Source organism: Condylura cristata, unplaced genomic scaffold (assembly GCF_000260355.1).
Source record: "Condylura cristata isolate star-nosed mole 26May11 unplaced genomic scaffold, ConCri1.0 scaffold00025, whole genome shotgun sequence".
In the NCBI taxonomy this organism is placed as follows: Eukaryota; Metazoa; Chordata; class Mammalia; order Eulipotyphla; family Talpidae; genus Condylura; species Condylura cristata.
The window spans coordinates 15,504,165-15,524,539 of NW_004567126.1; the positions used below are offsets into that span (position 1 = coordinate 15,504,165).

Here is a 20,375-nt window from a genome sequence, read left to right on the forward strand (position 1 = left end):
AACAATAATTTGAAAATACATACGTAGTTACTGATAAAGATTTATGCAGTCATAATTCTCATTATCTTAATTTTATATTGATATTACTGACATGTGCACATATTTTAAAATGTAAGCAACAAATATGTAAGTATAATGTAAATTTTAATGTTTAATTCCATTATGGGATGGAGATCAATATTTATGTTTAGTTTTGTGAGTTAGGCCAATAGAAAAATGAAATCATGACATATAGAACTGTCACATCGATAAAAATTACACCAAGTTCCTACTGATTAGAAAAAGTATTTTCTCTTATTTATCTTACTTTAAAAGAATATTTTTCTTATGGACATTTGCATAGGAAATATAAACAGTGTGCCAGATATCATGACTACATTTTATAATCAAAGAACTTTTCTTAAGGGTTTATTAAAGGTCAATGTTCTATCAAGCATGAATTTAGTGAGGCTGCTCCAGCAAAGGGCTAAGCCAATAAGGCCCTAATATTTGGTCTGTTAATAAGAGGATTAGACTAAGACTCTCTAGATGAATGCACCATATTATACAATCTTACCTAAAATTCATCACTTTTTCTGTATCCAAATATATGTGCAGTATTTAAAACTTTTTGTGTAATTCTTTGAGTTGGGATTTAATCCAGGATATAGGCTTTGTTTTAAATATTCTCCTCATACTTACTGAATCAAACAAAGAAGGAAAACTTTAGTGTCCCAAGGAACTCTTACACAATGAAGAAGATAATGCACTGTATGCAAAATATAATGAATCGATTAATTCATTTCTTAGCATATGATTATGATGGACAGTGTGCTGGGTGCTCCTTTATGTTCTGAAATATGTGAATATGATGGGCAAGGTTTCTAATTACATTTGGTGTATGAGTGAGTGGCATATATTACAGAAGTCATTTAATAAACAAGCATGATAATTAGGTATAAATCATGCTTTAAGAGAAGTGAGGCATATTTTCAGTGGCTTGTGGGTTAGAATAATACAAATTATCAAAATGGCCATCCTACCAAAAGTAATTCACAGATTCAATGCTAATCCATTAAAAATTTCAATTGTATAAAGTAGAACAAAAACTGATGAAATTTATATGGAACCACAAAAATACTCAAATAGCCATTGTTCTCCTGACTAAAGGGAAGGGGCATGGAGGTGTCACACTTCCAGGCTTCATGCTATAATAATTAAAACATTATTTTACTGGAACAAAAACAGACACACTGACCAATAGAATAGAATATAAAACCAGAAATAAATCCACATATATGTGGACAACTGATTTTTAACACAGGAGCAAAGAATGTGCAATGTGATAAGGGCAGTTGGTTCAATAAATGGTCCTGGAAAACTGGATCACTCATGTGGAAAAAAAAAAAAATGAAACTAGACTACAGCCTCACACCATGCACAAAAACAAACTCAAAATAGATTAAAAAATTAGACATCAGACCTTAAATCACAAAATATATTGAAGAAAATATATGAAAAACATGATATGACCTACTACTCTAACATTTTTAAAGACATATTCCCTAATGAAAGGAAAGTGAAGGAAAAGATGAACAGCTGGGACTATATCAGATTTAAAAATTTCTGTATAGCAAAAGAAACATTAACCTAAACAAAGAGATGCCCCATTGATTGAGAGAAAATTTTTGCACACAAGACAACTGATAGATTGACCACAAAGAGCTGACAGGACTCAATAAACAATCTAGTGAAAAAAGGGCAAAGAGCTAAAAGATATTTCTCCTAAGAAGAAATGCAATAGTCAACAGGCATATGAAAGAAAAGTTCAATATCACTTGTAATCAGGGAAATGTGAATCAAAACCACAGTGAGAGACCACCTTACATCACTGAGAATGGCACACATTAAACAAATGAGCAACTATAAAAGATGCGGATATGGAGAAAAAGGAACTCTCCTACATTGCTGGTAGAAATGCAAACTGGTCCAACCTCATGGAAAGCTGAGAAGCTTGGTAGTTCCGCCAATTTCTAAAAATGGAGCTTCCATATGATCCAGCAATTCCATTCCTAGGAATCACCCAAAGGACACAAAAACATTAATTCAAATGGAAACTTGTATCCCTATGTTCTCTGCAGCTCTTTTTATAAGAGGTAAGCTATGGAAACAATCCCAATACCCAAAACAGATGATTGGATCAAGAAGATGTTATATACATGCATAGTAGAATATTACTAAGCAATCAAAAAAGATAAACTTGTACAGCATGGATGGAGCTGGAAGTAGTTATGCTAAGTGAAATAAGCCAGAAAGAAAAAGAAAAATATTGAATGGTTTCACTTACATGAAGAATGTAGAGGAACCAAAGAAGAGATAGGGGGAAAAGGTAATTATAAAAAATTAAAAATCAAAATCAACATGCAACTATAAATGAGAGACATTATGCAGGGGAGAAGTAGAGAAAAGGATCAAAACAGGGGTGGGAGAAGCACAAAAGACATGGTGATGGAACATGGATGAATTGGTTGTGGGAATTTCACAGGAGCTACAGCTGAGAGGAGAAAGCATACATTGTACAGAAATGAAAAATAATATAAAAATAAAATATATACATAAAATAAAATAAAAAGTTACAAAGACAACAGTTACAGTCCGTTGCAAGTAATAAAAAACTATTTGAAGGGGAACTACCCCATTTCCTGCATTAACACAATATTCAAAATTTCTAATTTTTGAAAAAAGCTTTACAGCATGCAAAGAAAAAAGAAAGCATTGCCCATTCACAGAAGAAATGAACTAAAATTGTCTCTGAGGAAACCAAAACTTTGGACTTACTAGACAAAGACTAGTATTACCAAAAATTAGCAAAAATCAACAGAAAATATGAATAATGAAGCAGAGTAACCAAAAGAAAATCTGAAAATAAACAGAACAACAATGAATATCAAAAGGAGTAAGGCAGAAATTCTGGAGCTGAAAAGAACAATAAAGTGGAAAACTCGATAGAGGGTTTCAACAATAGATCTGAACATACAGAGGACCGAATCTGTGAACATAAAGAAAAGAAACTAAAATTAAAGAGGAGACAAGAAAATAAGAATAATAAAGAAAACTGAAGTGTTCATCATCACTTATCATCAGGGAAATGCAAATGAGATATCCTCTCACTGTGTGCTGTGAGATTAACCCATGTTGAAAAGACAGAAAATGCAAGTGGTAGTGAGGATGTAAAGGATAAGGAACCCTCCTACACTGCTGTGGGAATGCAACCTGGTCCAGCCATTATGGGAAGTACGAAGTGCCTGACAATAAAAATGGCTCAGCCTAACAACTCAGTAATTCTACTCCTATGCAACCATCGAAAAACTCCAAAACACTACTTTGGTGAGTCACACAAAAAATGATAGAGAATGGTTTCACTTACACATAGAATATTTATAAAATGACAAAACTTGAAATACTGTCCATGAAAAAATATTCTTTTTCCTTTATTCTCCTAATTGTGGCAATCTAAACATATTCTAAGGTCACACCCACTGCATGACTTTGGAAGTGTGACCTCATTACATAGCTAGGTTTCCTTACATTAAAAGTTTCACAGGCCAGCAAGTGACAATTATTACAACTGTGCAGGCTGCTAAACCTCTGGAGGAAGGAAGCCCTTGGGAACTACTGTCTTTATATTTGCATAATTAGAGAAGTCACTTACACATCCTGGTTCTTGTAGTATGATTGTCTAGATACGGAGGGATGACAAGTATAATTAATCCATTTTTATCCCTAATGTGATGAGGCTAGGAGAAGAGATACTCTGCTAAGTCTTCAGAAGGGAAAGGTGAGTTTCAGAGGTATGATTCCATATTCAGGCTCTAATCAACTCTGTGCACATGAGCACAAAGATTCGCATGTCTGCAGGTCACTGAGGCTTGGTCTAGAGGGAGCAGGCCCTGGACGTCCATCCAGACTCAGTGTGCCTTGTCCACTCACCTTGGCTAAGGCCCTAGAAACTAATCTGTGAATTAATCTGTGAAATATCCAGCCCCGAAAATAGAATTATAAAACTGCAAGAATGTTTATGCAGACCTTGCAATGCACAAAGTGTGTTCAAACTTAGCTGTCTTATTTAATTTGTACATCTTTTGAAGTCTTTGTTTTCTTACAGATTAAAATGTGAAGTTCAGGGAGACACTCTGTTGAGTTAAATTTTATACTGAAAATCTTAGAGTTGTGTGTCACATAGAAGCACTATTTGGTCACTCTGCTTTAGAGTTGATTTTCTCTCCATGTTCTTATTTTCTGCTTTGAACCTCTCTTTGATCCTCTCCATTCCTGAACGTACTGCATGCTCAGATATTGTTCATCTTCGAAAATATCCTTTCACAAACCAAATGTAGTGATTTAATTCAGTGTTCTTTCTGCCATTTCAGGTAATTTCTTCTTTATTAAAAAGTGGAAATATAGTTTTGAGAATGAAGTGAGATTTGAGGAAAAAATTATTCTACACTTGTGCTATACAATATATAGCTATATATGTATATACATGTGATTATTGAGCATTTGAGCCGAAGCATAAAATAAGTTATAAAATCCAGAGATTTTTCTTAAAGAATGTGAAAAACCTAGCTATAAATTTGATATCATTACTTTTTAAAGGTAGATGATTTGCATTTACCAGAGGAATAAATTATAGCTCAAAATTGACTTTAACTGTATGTTTTATTTAAAAAAAAATTCCAAATAAAATTTAAATTATTCATTTATGTACAATTTATTTCTCTTGGGCAATACTGTTTGAGACTCCACCTTTGTAAAAATACTCTCAATTGTTATCATTTCAATGATACTTTGGCTACATTAAAGTGGCCCCTTTTGAATTACTAAATTTCTTTTGAGTTGCTACCAATACAGGAGACCCAAATCAGGTAAATGAGTGCAGTACACAATCGCAAGGTTGGCCAAACTTATAAGGTAAAAATTTTAGTCCTAACATAATAAAATTCACTACTTAGCAGACAGTAAAACAGATACCAGTGAGCACTTTTCTCTTTGAAGCTCATGATACATTCATGAGGGTGGGCCTAAAAGTGCTAAAATGTTAAATTGTACAGTTCCACCATTATCTTGGACAGAATCTCCCAAGAAGGCTCTTTGCTGTAGGGTATTTTTGGATCGCGTTACCTGAGCATGCAGTACTTTCAGGCACAGCCAGGAACAATGAGAGGTTCAAATTAGAAGAGAAGTCCAGGGAGAGAAAGTCAGCTCTGCAGTAGAGTAACCCAGTAGTGCTTCTATGTACACACGGAGCAGCAACTCTCACTGGTCCAAATACAGTGACAAGGAGAGCAACATTGAAGGGGCAGTGTGGACATCCTGTGCTTCAAAACTAAACCACTTTTCTAGCCATCCTGAGTTTAAACTAGCTCAGCTGACTTCACCATTGTACCATTCTTGGGTCACCATTTTCAGATAATAGATTCTAGAAAGGAGGAAAAATGTATTCTGATTGCTACAGGTGCCCTGTCAGCAGCCAAACCACCCTGGGCACACCCTTTATGGGGGTGGAGAAGCTAAGCAGGACCTGGGCTGGTTGGTACTTGGATGGGAGTAGAGTCCCCAGGGCAGATGACCTTGTTTGTGTCTTTACTCCCCCTTTGCATCCTCTCAGGTTCAGTGCAGTCTTCCTATTTCTGAAAGTGGAGATCAAATTCTACCCATAAGTAAATATGAAAATTAACTGCTTACTTGATTAAGGGATTCTATCTACACATAAAGACTGCCATTCTCCCTAGGGCGAGTATGATCTGCTCCCTCTCTGAGCACACACCATTCCTCATGTTCATTCCATTCAGCAACATGATGCTTGATACTCAGTCAGCAATCTCAGTGTGTCAGGCTGCTCTCAACCTGACTATTTGCAACATGTTGAGGGACGATTGCTGAAATCTATTTGCGTCCCAATCACTCACAGCTTCCCAAAGTAGATTTTTGGATAAATGAAAAGATTCCATTATTTGTCCTATAAAAAATATGTAAAAAGAAAATTTTAGTAAAACTTTGTTTGAAAATTAGATTCTTATTCTCATTTCTTTTCTTTTTTTTTTGAAACTTAATTGTATTCTAAATATATGAGAGTTTAGGCTATAACATGTATTAGTCAGGAAATGTGACCACATTATATGATTAGGTCCTTATATTTAAAAGTTTGAAAGACCATTAAATGGCAGTTCTTCAACTATACAGCCTGCGAAGCTTCCAGAGGTAAGAAACCCTTGGGAATTACTCATGTTTAAATTTCTAGACATGAAATATTTAAACTGAGATGAGTTGTCAGTTTCACTGATACCAGACACCTGTTACTTGTGTTGTTTAGCCGCTGAAGGATGAAAAAGTACAAATTATTCCATCTTTATCCCTAACATGATGAGCTTAGGAGAAGGGACGATCAGCTAAGGTTTCAGAAGGAGAAGGTGACTGTCAGGATATGATGACCACGTTCTGTGGGTGTTAAAACATGCTCTAAGTAATTTCTAGTTGTCCACATCAGCACAGATGTTTCAATGTGTTTGCAGGTCAGTGAGCCTTGGTCTATGGAGAGCAGGCCCTGGACGTACATCTGGACTCAATATGCCTAAGGATCCTAGAGGCTAATCTGTGAGAGGCTAATAAGAACCATAAAGATTCCAGCAGTGCTTTTCACACTCTATGTACAAACACATCATGTCCAGAGGCTGTTAAATTGCCAACAAGATTTCTCTGCTATTTGTGTGGTCTTTGATGGATTGCATCTGTGCATGCTATCTGGCAAAGGATTAGGGAAAGAGGACTCCAGAGTATGGCACTAAAAATCAAAGCACATGGGGCTTTACTCTTTCGCACATGATTTCTCTAGCATCAAACTCAGGACAGAAAAAAAGAGCAGATAGGAGGATGAAGAGTTCCATAGATTTGGAACTTGCTCAGAGAAGACATGTACAGTGTTAGAAACCTCCCTTGCTTAAACTGATTTGGGGAATGAGGAGGAGGCACCAACGTTGGAGGGAGCTCAAGTAGCCCAGAGGAAGCGTGTCCCATAGAACAGCAACAGATTGGAAGAAAGAAATAGGAACTGACTCTCAAAATGCCCAGAGACACATGGAGCCTGCTGGTCAAGTAGAATTTACTAAAGAAGCTGTCTGGGCTTTTCATAATCACTAGGACAGCAAGGAAACAATAAAGGCACAAAGAGATTAGAGAAGAATCAGGAGTAGTCCATTTTCCCATTTCACTGGGAAAATGAAAATGATCAGCTTTACAAAAATCATAACATACCTGAACCCAGAACAGGCAGACCCACATGTGGCATCTCTGCCCAACCTAGAGAATTCTGGGTGGAACCAGGTGCCATGAGACCCCTATAGCAGAAACACAAACACCTGGGACACCTGCTTTGCTCAAAGTGGCTGCACTAGCAGAAGGGCATTAAATCCCTCAAAGGCTTCTTGAGAGAAGTCAAGCGGGCCCAGAAAGCTGTCAGACTCAGAGAGCAGAAACAGGCTGGGAGGCCGCCACTCTGCCACCAGCTGCTGAAGTGCAGGAATGAGCTTCTGACCAGGTTTAGAATTAGATTAAATTACAGATATTCAGTATGCAAGCTGTTTTCTCAACAGCACTAAGAAATATAATGCTACAAGGCATTTTTTTCTAACTATGTGATCTATAGTTGGCTGGTGGTTCTGAAATACATTCCAGTTAAGAATCTTGTTTATTTAGCATTGGATGCAGTCTAACATATAGGATCCCAGGATACTTACTTAATGTACACTGATTATTACAGCCCCAGAATTAAAACCCTGCTGAACACACTTGGAAATCTTACCTAGAAATCACGATAAGCCTTAGCAAGAGGTAGACTTTCTGTCGAAATACTGCAATCAGGCGGCACATAGGCAAGTATGTCCTCAGCAGAGGTATTTTCTCAGTCTACAGCCCTTTTTTTTGCCGTTCCTCAGCTGGTTCCCTTTGTTAAGCCTCCCTTCAAGGTCTTTAGCAGTACTCTGCTTTCTAACACTGGAGATAAAAGTTTCATACTTTGCTAAAACAATTGAAAAAGCAGGCCTGGTTATCAAAGTTTATGCATGGTTCCTAATCTACAGGTAGCCAGAATCTTTCTGTTGAATCTGACTGCTGACTTTCAGGAGGTTGAGTATCTGTCCTCACTGGAGGGACAGAACAGGGGTAAAGGGAAAGTAGAACCAGAATTTTGGAAAGGGAGCTGAGCTGGGTCTCTGCCTGTCTAACTGGACTCTTTCCTCTTTGACCTCCACAGATTTCCACAGGAGAATGGGTATAAGAAATCAGTCCACAGTCACCGAGTTTCTTCTCTCGGGATTAACTGACCGACCAGAGCTTCAGCTGCCTCTTTTCTTCCTCTTCTTGGGGATTTATATAGTTACAGTGGCGGGGAATCTCGGCATGATCTCCATAATTGAGCTGAGTCCTCAACTTCACATGCCCATGTACTATTTCCTCAGCAGTTTGTCTTTTATAGATTTCTGCTATTCTACTGTTATTATCCCAAAAACTCTGGCAGGCATTTTAAGCAGAGATAAAGCTATCTCTTATTCTGGTTGCATGACTCAGTTTTTTTTTTCTGTATGTTTGCTGTTTCTGAGTGCTACATGTTGGCAGTAATGGCCTATGATCGCTATGTTGCCATCTGCAGCCCCCTGCTCTACAATGTCATCATGTCCCCTCGGGTCTGTTCTCTGCTGGTGGCTGGTGTCTTCTCAGTATGCTTTTTCTATACCATGATTTTTGAGGGTTGTTTGTTAAGTTTGGATTTCTGTAGATCCAAAGTCATCAAACATTATTTCTGTGACATCATGCCACTTATTAAACTGTCATGTTCCAGCACCTACGTAGATGAACTTCTGCTTTACATTGTTGGTGGATTTAACATGGTAACCCCAGCTGTGACAATCATCACTTCATATGCTTTCATCCTCTCTAGCATCCTCCGCATCCAGTCTAAAGAGGGCAGGTCCAAGACTTTCAGTACCTGTGGCTGTTCTTATTTTCTATGGATCTCTCATGTCCACATATCTCAAACCTGCTTCCAGCAGTTCAGCCATCCAGGAGAAAGTGACATCTGTATTTTACACCATGGTGATTCCCATGCTGAACCCACTGATTTATAGTCTGAGAAATAAGGAAGTCCAAAACGCTGTGATAAAACTCTTAAAGAGAAGCACATCTTCATAAATAATATGATTTTTAAGAATAACTTATGCATCATAGTGATATATATGTGTTGTGTATATATCCTGACCATTTAAAAATAATATAAATAAGGTGAAAATAGATGGTAGTTATTGATAAAGTTTTATACAGCTATAATACTTAATATATGAAATTTTATATAGAGATTAACGATACATGCACACATAATATTTATGTTTAGTTTTTTGAACTAGGCCAATAAAAAATGAAATCATGATATCTACACCTGTCACATCAGATAAAAACACCAAATTCTTTGATAAAAAAAGGTATTTTCTCTTATTTATTTTACTTTAATGGAATATTTTTCTAATGGACATTAGCATAGGAAATACTAAACAGTTGTGGCAAATATCACAACCACAGTTTAAAATAAAAGAACTTTTTCATTGTGTTTTTAAGGGCTTATTAAAGGTTAATGATATCAGATGTGAAATCAGTGAGGAAGCTCCAGCAAAAGGCTAAGTTAATATTGCCCCAGTTTTGGCCTGGTGATAAGAGGATTTGTCTAAGACTATCAGGATGAATACACCATATTTATACAATCTTACCTAAAATTCATCACTTTTTCTGTACCCCAAAAATTATGGGCAGTATTTAAGCTTTCTGTGTAATTCTTTGAGTTGGTATTTAATCCAGGACATAGGCACTATGTTTTTAATATCCTCCTCATCCATTTTGAATTAAACAAGAAGAAAAACTTTAGTGTCCAAAAAAACTCTTATACAGAATGGAAGATAATGCAACACATGCAGAATAGTATGTGTCAATTAATTCATTTATTGTCATATGATTATGATGGACAATGTGCTGGGTGCTCCTTTACATGCTGAAATATCATGTGTATATGATGGGCAAGGTTTCTAATTACATGTGGTGTGTGAGTGAGTGGCATATATTACAGAAATCATTTACAAGCATGATAATGATAATTGTTAATTATCATTAACAAGCATGATAATTAGATATAAATATTGCATTAAGGAAGTGAGGCAAATTCTGTCAGTGGCTTGAGGGGAACCTGGTAGATCTTCTTGAAGAGACCTTTAATGAAACCTAACTGAAGAGAAAAGTGTATTTAGGTAAAAAGGATCAAGCAGAAAGTAGGTACAGATAACAAAGGATGCAACAAACTTGGCATAGTGAAGAAACAGGCAGTATGACTAAAACCTCATGAAACAGTAGGAAGAGGGATCAAAGGTGGTTCGAGAGGAAGGCACATTCCAGATGATGTCAGGAGTATGACTTTACCAGAAGACATGGGTATGTTTAAAAAGCGGAGTTTTTTAGACTATTTATATTGGCAAAATATTTTCTATATAAACTCTTATCTATATAAATTAATAAGCAAATATATAGATGTGTGTATCTGTTTAATACATGTATTGAAGTGACTGATAAGGGAAGAAAATATATTGGCCAACTGGAAACACTAACAACATTAGTAAGTCTGATGAAATACTTTTCAATTAATGATATTAGTTTTCATGCATGACAGCATTAGGAACAGAAAAGTTTATGATTGTTTGGGATTTCCATTTTCATTTCTAAGCGAAAGAATAGAACTTTATTGAAGGATTACATATTGATTTGGGGACATCATTCTACCAAAAATTTAGGAACGTTTGCAAGTTAGATGTTCTCTTTCTGTAAACCAAGTTAAATTTATGGAATTTCAAGTTACACCTGATATGAAATGAGAATCCCAGGATTATAACCACCACTGTATTATTGTAAATTTTATAATTAATAAAATTCTGATTTAATTTCTGTGTTTTTAAAATTTACAGTATCCTGAGAATATCTGTTTGTTTCTATACATGATATATAAAAATTGATTATGTATACTTTCTAGAAGAACGAAACAAAACAATAAAAATGTCATTAATAGCTCAATAAAATTGAAATTATGTGAAGTTTAAGAACTAGTGACTTATATTTTAAAATTAAATCAACTCCAAACAGCTTCAGAAAAATATTTTAAAATGTTAATGAAGAATTTCCACAATGCCTATGAGAAAAAGCTGAGATTAGAGTTCATGCTCACCATAAATAACTAAAAAAAATAGGTAAAATATGTATTTTTAAATTTATATTAAGACTTTGAAGAAAAGGAAGCCCAGCTCTATGATTTCTGAAAGAGGAGACACAAATGAGGTGAGCCTTATACCACCAGCATTTCGATCTCATGGCACTTTGGGACCATGTTTGGGGAAAGTAATCTAGCTGTGTTCAGGAGACAGATGTCAGTCAGAGTTTGGTGAGGTGAATTGAAGGCTTTGGAAATTTTGGTACATAGCACACAAGAAAAGAGTTGTTAAACATATACAAAGGTTGCATAAATCTTCAACATTAAGATCGTGAGTGTTTGGATGAAGACCAAAGTACACAGAGGAACTTAGCAAAGCCAAGGAAATAATAGCAGCTAAGAAACTGTAGGGTGAAAACTTCTCAGAGGACAGATGTATGGTAGAAGCTCCAAATCCACTAGTCAGAAAAGAGATTTCTTTATGCACACATTAGAGAAATCAGAAACATTGTGAACCAACGTTAAGCTTAAATTTTTCTGTAGTAAAGCTAATCCTAGAGCTTAACTAAAAAGACAGAAGACAAAATTTGAAAAGACTCAACTGATAATATCCAAATTGTCTCACAAAATAAATTTTAACATTGATTCAAGCAAAACTATTAACCCAAAGGTGCAACAATGTTACATTAGTGATGTTCACATAGAATAGATAGATCATCACTTCACATACAAGGAACAACACACTGGGTTCCGTAAGCAAGAGAAAAGTCATGGAAAGGTATGGAAATACATCTGGAAGTAACAGAGATAACAGAATTAGTATAAATAAACTTTAAAAGTTTTCAAATCATTTTATAAGAAAAAGTAAGTATTCAGAAGATAAAGAATATCAAAATGATCCAAATGGGAGTGGCTTCAGTGAAAACAGAAATGTTAACTCTACCATCAGTGCTTATTCTTCACAGACATACAAGCTTTGAAAATTTGCCCAGAATTCTATCTAGTATGCAGTCAAAGATTTGTAGCAACCAAGTGAATACTAACTCAAGAGAAAACTCAAAAAATGGCAAACTCTGTGACATTGACTTGCTTTGGACTGCCCACCCCCCATGTGGAGTTCTAGACCTTCATTCCTAAAGAAGCAGCCATACTTTATTCTCAAAGAAATGTGCTTTTCTCTCCAAACTTCTGGTAGCTATCTAAAAGACTGATTATGCAAAATATATGGTTTGTTTTGCCCAACTCAAACTTACAACAGAAAAGCGGCAGGCTCTTCTTGACCTACATATAAGCAAATGAACACAATACAGTGACTTGGGGCAAAAGAATACAGTGATTACAGTTGAGATTACAGTTGAGACAAACAGTAGAGCACTGAAAGCCTAGACATAAAAACTGGAGAAAAATATTTTGGGAAATTAGGTCATTGGAAAGTGCCTGTGTATAACAGAAAGTTAGAAATCCATGTAAATGGTCAAGGCAGGAGACATGCTTGGAAAGACTGAGAAGATTCTAAATGTTCTTCTCTGGATCTATGGTCTCAGAGGAAGAAGAAAGTGAAAGCTAAAGTATAGTGACAGTCTACCACCACAGTTAATGTACAAAGTTGTGGAGTATTTTCCACACCATACATGTACAAACACATATGCACACACAGACCACATATCTGTTTATTTAATGATTTAAATTGGGCTCCTGGAATTCAATAAAATATCTGTCAAAACACTAGCAACATAAATGAAAGAAATATGGTCTTCACTGACTACACATTACAAAGAAGACAGATTTTTGCACAATATTAAAAAGTCACTAAGAAAACATTAATTACATTCTACTATAGTAATATGGATTTAAAAAATTGAAGGGGAACCACTCAATTAACTGACATTGTAATATTCAAAATATCTCATTAAAATAAACGCTATCCTACATTAATGAAAAAAGAAAGTATTGTCTATTCACAGAATAAATGAATTTTTTTCTGAAGAAACCAAGACATCGGGCTTACCAGAGAAAGACTAGCATTGCCAAAATTAACAAAAAGTTAAAAAATAATATGAATAATGAGGCAGAGTAACCAAAAGAATATCTGAAAATAAACAGAGTAACAGTAAATACTAGAAGGAGTAAAGCAGAAATTCTGGAGCTAAAAAGAACAATAAATTGGAAAAATTCGATAGAGGGTTTTAACAGTAGATCTGTATGTGCAGAAGACCGAATCTATGAACATAAAGAGAAGAAATTAAAGTTAAGGAGGAGAAGAAAGAAAATAAGAATAAAGAAAATTGAACAGAATTATTGACCTGTATGATACCATCAAGATTACCAAAATATGCACTGTGGGATCCCTAAAAGGAAAAATGAGAGGACAGGATAGAAAGACTACTGGAGAATACAGACAAAAATAAATTGTACTTCAATTGTTGAAAGGCATGAATCAATACATCAAAAACACTTAATAAATAATAATACCCTAATCATGACAGAGATTCACAGAGGTTCACAGCAAGAACAATTATAATTAACAACAACAAAAGACACAAAGAATTATGAAAGCAGCAAGAGAAGCGAACTGCCTGCCAGACAATACTCTTGGACTGGGAGGTCCCAATTCAGGCCAGGTAGTGGTAGAGCACTTTCAGAACTCAACCTCCTTAGCTACCCTGCAAAGCAACTCCCTAGTTAAGTGATCCACAATGTACCTAGTCAGTGAGATCCCAATTCATGGCCTAGAGCTACTGGAGCAGACATGGACCCCACGCCCTGCCAAGAGTCTCCATCAGCCACCTGCCAAGACAAATGTGCTCCCAGGTTCCTGAGGGGGAGGACCCGAACAAGGCAGAAGCCCCAGATACAGAATCCATCACCAAAACAAATAATGCAAAGCAGAGAAAACCCAACAAATGGGCACGTGAGGCCTCAGGGTAATAACGTAACACACAAAGAGAATGACTTTCCAGAACTGGTCTTCCAAGCATGAGACCAATGGCCTTCCAATCAGATACAGATTTAAAATTGCCATGATAAAGCAATTCAGTGAATTTAAATAATTTTGTGAAAATGCAGAAAAACAAATAAATATAATCAATGAACATAAGATAGAAAATGAACAAATTTTCAGTACTTAAAAGATATACACAGGCAATGAAAATTTCAGGAGAACGTTATGAAAGTAGAATACACATAATGGAAGAATGATCAGTGTGCTTGAAGATCAAATGTTCAGAAAATCTAGTAGAAAAGTAGAGGGGGAAGAAAAGAAGGAAAAAAGTAAAAAAAAAAAAAAACACCAAGAATTACCCATTCCATGAGGAAAGGCAACATAACAATGCTGGGAACACCAAAGCTGGAAGAGAGAAAGGTGCAGAAATAAATAAATTCAGGAAGCTGAAAAACCCAAGTTACTTAAACAAATATGACAATGACCACAGGTACTGAGAGAATAGTAGGTTCAATGAAAAAATAAGAAATTACCTCAAGACAAATGAGAATGAGGACATAACATTTCAAAATTTATGGGTTGTGGGCCCTCCCTGGTGGCACAGTGGGTTAAAGCACAGCACTAAGAAGCTAAAGCCACTCAGCTTGAGTTTGTCCCTGCCCCAGAGGTGACCCACATGGTGCAGCAGACCTCTCCTGACCCGCCTGCTACTTCCCTCAACAGTGCACTTCATCAGTCAGCCTGTTCTGTTCCCCACTCTGTCTCTGGTGAAGCCTCTCACCGTCCCTACACCTCTGGCCTGTACCCCAGTTCTGTATGCATAAATAAATAAATCTTAAAAAAAAAGCCGTATAGGTTGCAACAAAAGCAATATTAAAAAGGAAATATATAGCCGTACAGGCCTATATCAAGCACTCAAATAAATAACTTTCTCTCATATCAAGGAATTAAGAAAAGACAGATCCACCAGTCAGTAGAACAGAAACTTTTAAAAGGAGAAATAAATGAAATAAAAAAGGAAAGAGCCCTAAATATTACAAAGACAAATACAACTCATTGAAAAAAAATAGACAAAAGTTGGCAAGGCTCGCCAAGAAAATAGTGGAGAAATCTCAAATAAAAATAAAAATGAAAGAAAATAAATTAGAAGCAACATTGCAGAAATTCAGAGAACAGCGACTACTGTACATCTATCTATTCACTAGCAAATTGAAAACCCTAGCAGACATGACAAATTCTTAGAATTATAAAATTATTCAAAGTGCATATGAAAGAAGTATAAATCATGAACCAAAAGACCACAAGCAAAAAATTGGAAACAGCAATCAAAACTCTACACCCAAATAGTCCAGAGTCAGATGTTATCATAAGTGAATTTGAGCAAGATTTACTCTTATATCAAAAACCAAAGACAACACAAAAAAAGAACACCACAGACCAATTTGTCTAAGGAACACTCATACAAATATTCTCAACAAAATTCCAGCAAACCAAAACCAATGATGCATTAAAAGTGGAATTTATGCCAGGGACACAAGTGTGCTTCAACATTTGAAAATTGACCATTATAAATCACCATATAAACAAAAAGAAAGATAATAAGAACACAGTTATACAATAGATATTGAAAGAATTTGAAATTTTTCAACATCCATTTATGATGAAAACTCTCCAAAAACTGGGAATAAATAGAACATAAAATTTTTTTTAAATATAACAACAAACCCATAGCTATTATCATTCTCAATGATAATGACACGGTCCACTGATGCAGGACAAGGATGTCTACACTCAACACTACTACTCAACTTAGTTAGAAGTCCCTGCTAGGACACTCAGACAAGGGAAAGACAAAAAGGAATGAAATTGGAATAGAAGTAAAATTCTTATTATATTCAGACGACAAGAAAATATACACAGAGAGCCACCAAAATTCCACAGAAAAACTAATCAGTACAATCAGTTTAACCAAGTGGCAGTTTATAAAATCAATACACAAAAATCAGATGCTTTCCTATATGCAAAAATAAGATAGAAGGACGTAAAAGACCTGTAATCGAAGGTCAAAGGTGTCAAAACAGGAAGGGGAGGGAAGAAATCAAAACACTGGTGGTGAGTCATACATGCCATGGTAATGGGAGACAACAGGGACTACAGCTGAGGGGAGAAATCAAATGCTGTACAAAAATTAACAAAGAGATTAACAAAAATACTCCTTTAAAAGGAAAAATGATCCCTTATTTACTGCAGCGCTATTTACTATGGCCGAATTAAGGAACCCACCTAAATGTCAAAAGACAGATGACTGGATCCCAAAATTGTGGCTATATACACAATGGAATATCACTCATAGAAAGAAAGTGGTAAGCACTGCGTGGATGGAGCTGGAAGGGATAATGCCAAGTGAAACAAGCCAAAAGGAGAAAAATAAGTAATGGATGGTGTCACTAATATGTGGAATATAGAATATCTAAAATAGAGTCAGAACCGCTGCACCAGAGGAGGAAAAAGTGGGGTTGAGGGTGTGGGGGGGTTGGAGTAGGGTAAGGTTAAAGAGCGAAGGGAGCACAGTGGCTGGAATGGTGGACTATAGGCATTTCGTGTGCCTTATGTTTGCAATACCTGAATGGCCTATCCAAATAATACCTCAATTAAAAGTCAGTTTATTTTAATAAATAAATAAAAACTATTCTTCCAAAGACTGTCTTTCACACTGGGGAGAGCAGTGATCCACCCATCTCTTGCACACACAATTCCTTATGCTTATTCCACAGAGACCATCACGCTCATTCATTCAGCAATTTTTTGCAGTGTATGCTGGGCAATAATCTGCCCACTAGGTTGCAATTTTGGGGGAATAATGTTGATTCCTGTCTAAGTGACCAGTCAAAATAAGTGTAATATAAAATTGGGGGATAAATAAAAAGATTCCATCATTTATCCTTTAAAAATGCACGTAACTGGAAAATCTCCTGTTAAAATGCTTTCCGTGAGAAAATTAATACTCTCTTTCTCATTCATTCTATTTGTCGCAACCTAAACATATTCTAACCTTGGATTATACCCACTGCTTAACTCTGAAAATGTTACCATATCACATAGCTAGGTTTCCTAATATTAAAGAGTTTAGTAGGCCAGCAAATAATTATTACAACTCTACAGGCTGCTAAACCTCAGGAGGTAAAAAGCCCTTGAGAACTCATTGTCCTTATATTTCCAAGATGAAATATTTGTGTAATTAGAGAATTCACAGTTACACTTAAACCTCATTCTTGTTTGCATGCTTGTTTATATACTAAAAGATGAAGTGTATGATTAATCTATGTTTATTCCTAACGCAAGCAGACAAGAAGCTGTAAGTCACTAAGATTTCAGAAGAGGAAGGTAAGTTTGATGCCCCTATTCCGTAGCCGTTAAAACAGGCTCTAAAATCAGCTTTGATAGCCCCATGAGCACAAAGGTTCCGCATGTCTGCAGGTCACTGAGCCTTGGTCTAGAGGAAGCAGGCATTGGATGTCCATCCAGACTCAATGTGTTGTCCACTCAACTTGTCTAAGGGCCCTAGAGACTGATTTCTGAATTAATCTGTGAAATCTAAGTGTGAAAAACAGAATTATAATGCTACAAGTATGTTTATGCAGACCTTGCAATGCACAAATTATATTCAAACTTAACTGTCTTATTTAATTTGTATAAAAATCCTCAAAGTGTCTGCTTTATTACTGATTAATAGATGAAGCTCAGAGAGACACTCAGATGAATGAAATGTTAAACTGTAAATCCCAGAGCTGGTGTTGAAACTAAATGTAGTGTTATTTATGGTTCATGTTCTTTCTGCCATATCAGTTAATTTTGCTTCATTAAAAAGTGGAAATTGATTTGTGACCAGGAAGTCAGAAGAAAATTTTATTCTCCACCTATGCTATTGAATATACAGTCACATATGGATATGTGACTACTGAACATTTGAAATGTGGTTCCTTTGAGTTTAGAATTGTTTAAGTATAAAATGCATTATGAAATTAAAGATTTTTTAAAGATGTGGAACACCTAATTATAACTTTGATAACATTTTTTTAAATGAGATGGTTTCAATTTACCAGATGAATAAATTATAGCATTAAAATTGACTTCACCTGTATATTTCCACTTTTTAAAAATTTTTTCAAGAAAATTTTAAATTATTCATTTATGTGCAATTTAGTTCTCTTGGACACTATTATATAAGACTTCACCTTTGTAAAATACTCTTAATTGTTATCATTCGAATGATATTTTGGATACTTTGAAGTTCTTTAAAACATCTTTTAAATTATTACTCTTGAGTTTTTACCATTACAGGAGGCCTGAATCAGGTAAATCAGTGCAGAAAAATATTCCAAGGATGGTCAAACTTGGAGGGTAAAAATTTTAGGCCTAACATGGTGGAATTTACTGTTCTGGCAGATGAATAAACAGACACAGGTTAAGCATTATTTACTGTTCAGATTATGATACATTTGTATAACATTTGTCTTATGAAAACAGACATACTACACTGGCTGAGTCTCTGAGGATAGGACTCAAAGAACTATAATATTAAATTGTACAGCTCATTCTTAATCTTGTGCAGAATCATCCAAGAAGGTTCCTCATCACAGAATGATTTCACGAGCATGTAGGCACAGAGAGAGGTTTAAAGAGAGGTTCAAAGTCGAAAATAAGACCATGGAGTGTTTTCAGCTCCAGGAGGATAACCCAAATAGTGCTTCTATGTCTACACACATTGTGTCCAGAGATTGTTATATTGTAGGTTCTGAGTCAGTGCTATGGGTTCTGACATGAAATGTCATGTCACATGCATTTCACATCCTCTCAGGGATGGTCATGGGGCCAGTTAGTGAACAATATGTTAAGAAGCAAGGACCAACCACACAGGCTTTACTGGGCAGCCCGCAAAAGAAGTAGCTGACTTGGCTGGAAAGTCAGACAGATGCAGGACATGGGATTAAAAGAAGAAACCAAGCAAATGTGTGAAATCAGACACTTTATGAGGGTAGACAGTGACTACAACACTAAGGACAGATTAAAACATGGGTGAAGAGACATTAATGGTAAGTACACCATCTTCATGAAGATTGATTTGCTATCTCACCGTGATCTCATGAGTAGACTACACCTGTGAGTTCATGGCAAGGCAATTACGTTAATAAAGACTCCAAGGTATATCACTAACACATAAAGCACACTGGGGCAGCCTCTGTTTTGTATATGATTATTCTATCATCATCCTTTTGGATAAAAAAAAAAAAAAGCTATACACGTGTTCTGTAGAACTGGAACTTGTTGCCCAGAAAACAACTTTGTTCAGTATTGTGAAACTTTCTTGTTTGAAACTGACTTGGAAATTGAGAAGAGGCACCAACATCAACAAAGCTGGGACATCAACAGCCCAAAGACAGTGTGTCCTAATAGAATGGTAACAGATCATGCAGGAAGTCATCAAGTGTTTCTTGAAAAGCCTAGCAAGAGGTAAATCCTAAACTTGCAGGCTGAGAATTTGCAAAGTGATGCCTGAGAGCAGCTCTTATATTATCTGGGTAAACACAAAAGGAAAAGACAGGCTGGAGTGGGGTGGTGGAGAGAGAGAGCAGGAGAGCACAAAAGCTCTGTGAGCAGTTCCAGACTGGCTTAAAAAAAAAAAAAAACGGAAAGGAAAGATCCAGTTTTTCAGAGATAATCTCTAATTGAACTTGGACAGGTAGCTCCCAGATGTGCCACCTTTTCCCCTCCTGGGAGAACACTGGGTGATGAGGGGACTGCCACATAGGAGTCTCCTGTGGAAAAACACAAACACCTGTGTTGCTTGCTTTACAAAAATTGGCAGCACTGGGAGAAGTGCATTAAGATCTGTTCAGCATTCTTGTAAGTGAGGCATGTACACCCAGAAAATAAGCAGAGATTCAAAGAGTAGAAACACGTAGGGGGCTGCTTTACTGAGGTACAGGAAGAATTTGAATTTGACCAGAAAAGTAAGTTTATGGTTAGAATAAAATGGAGGATATTTAGGAATAAAAACTCAGTTTTCTGAATGCTCTGAGCCATAGAGTATTAAAATGTGATTTTTTTTTTAAGTCAGAGGGGGAGGTGATCACTAATAAGTCTCAAAAATATTGTGGGTTATAT

The 20,375-nt window shown here is 36.0% G+C and overlaps 1 protein-coding gene across 1 annotated transcript; it reads left to right on the forward strand.

Annotated features, from left to right (window-relative positions):
- The first annotated feature begins 8,301 nt into the window (after positions 1 to 8,301).
- LOC101629098 (olfactory receptor 8D4-like) lies at positions 8,302 to 9,222 on the forward strand. Its single transcript, XM_012729395.1, is given in 3 exon segments — positions 8,302 to 8,599; positions 8,602 to 9,022; positions 9,024 to 9,222. Coding segments are annotated over 3 exon segments (918 nt in total).
- The last annotated feature ends 11,153 nt before the right edge of the window (positions 9,223 to 20,375 follow it).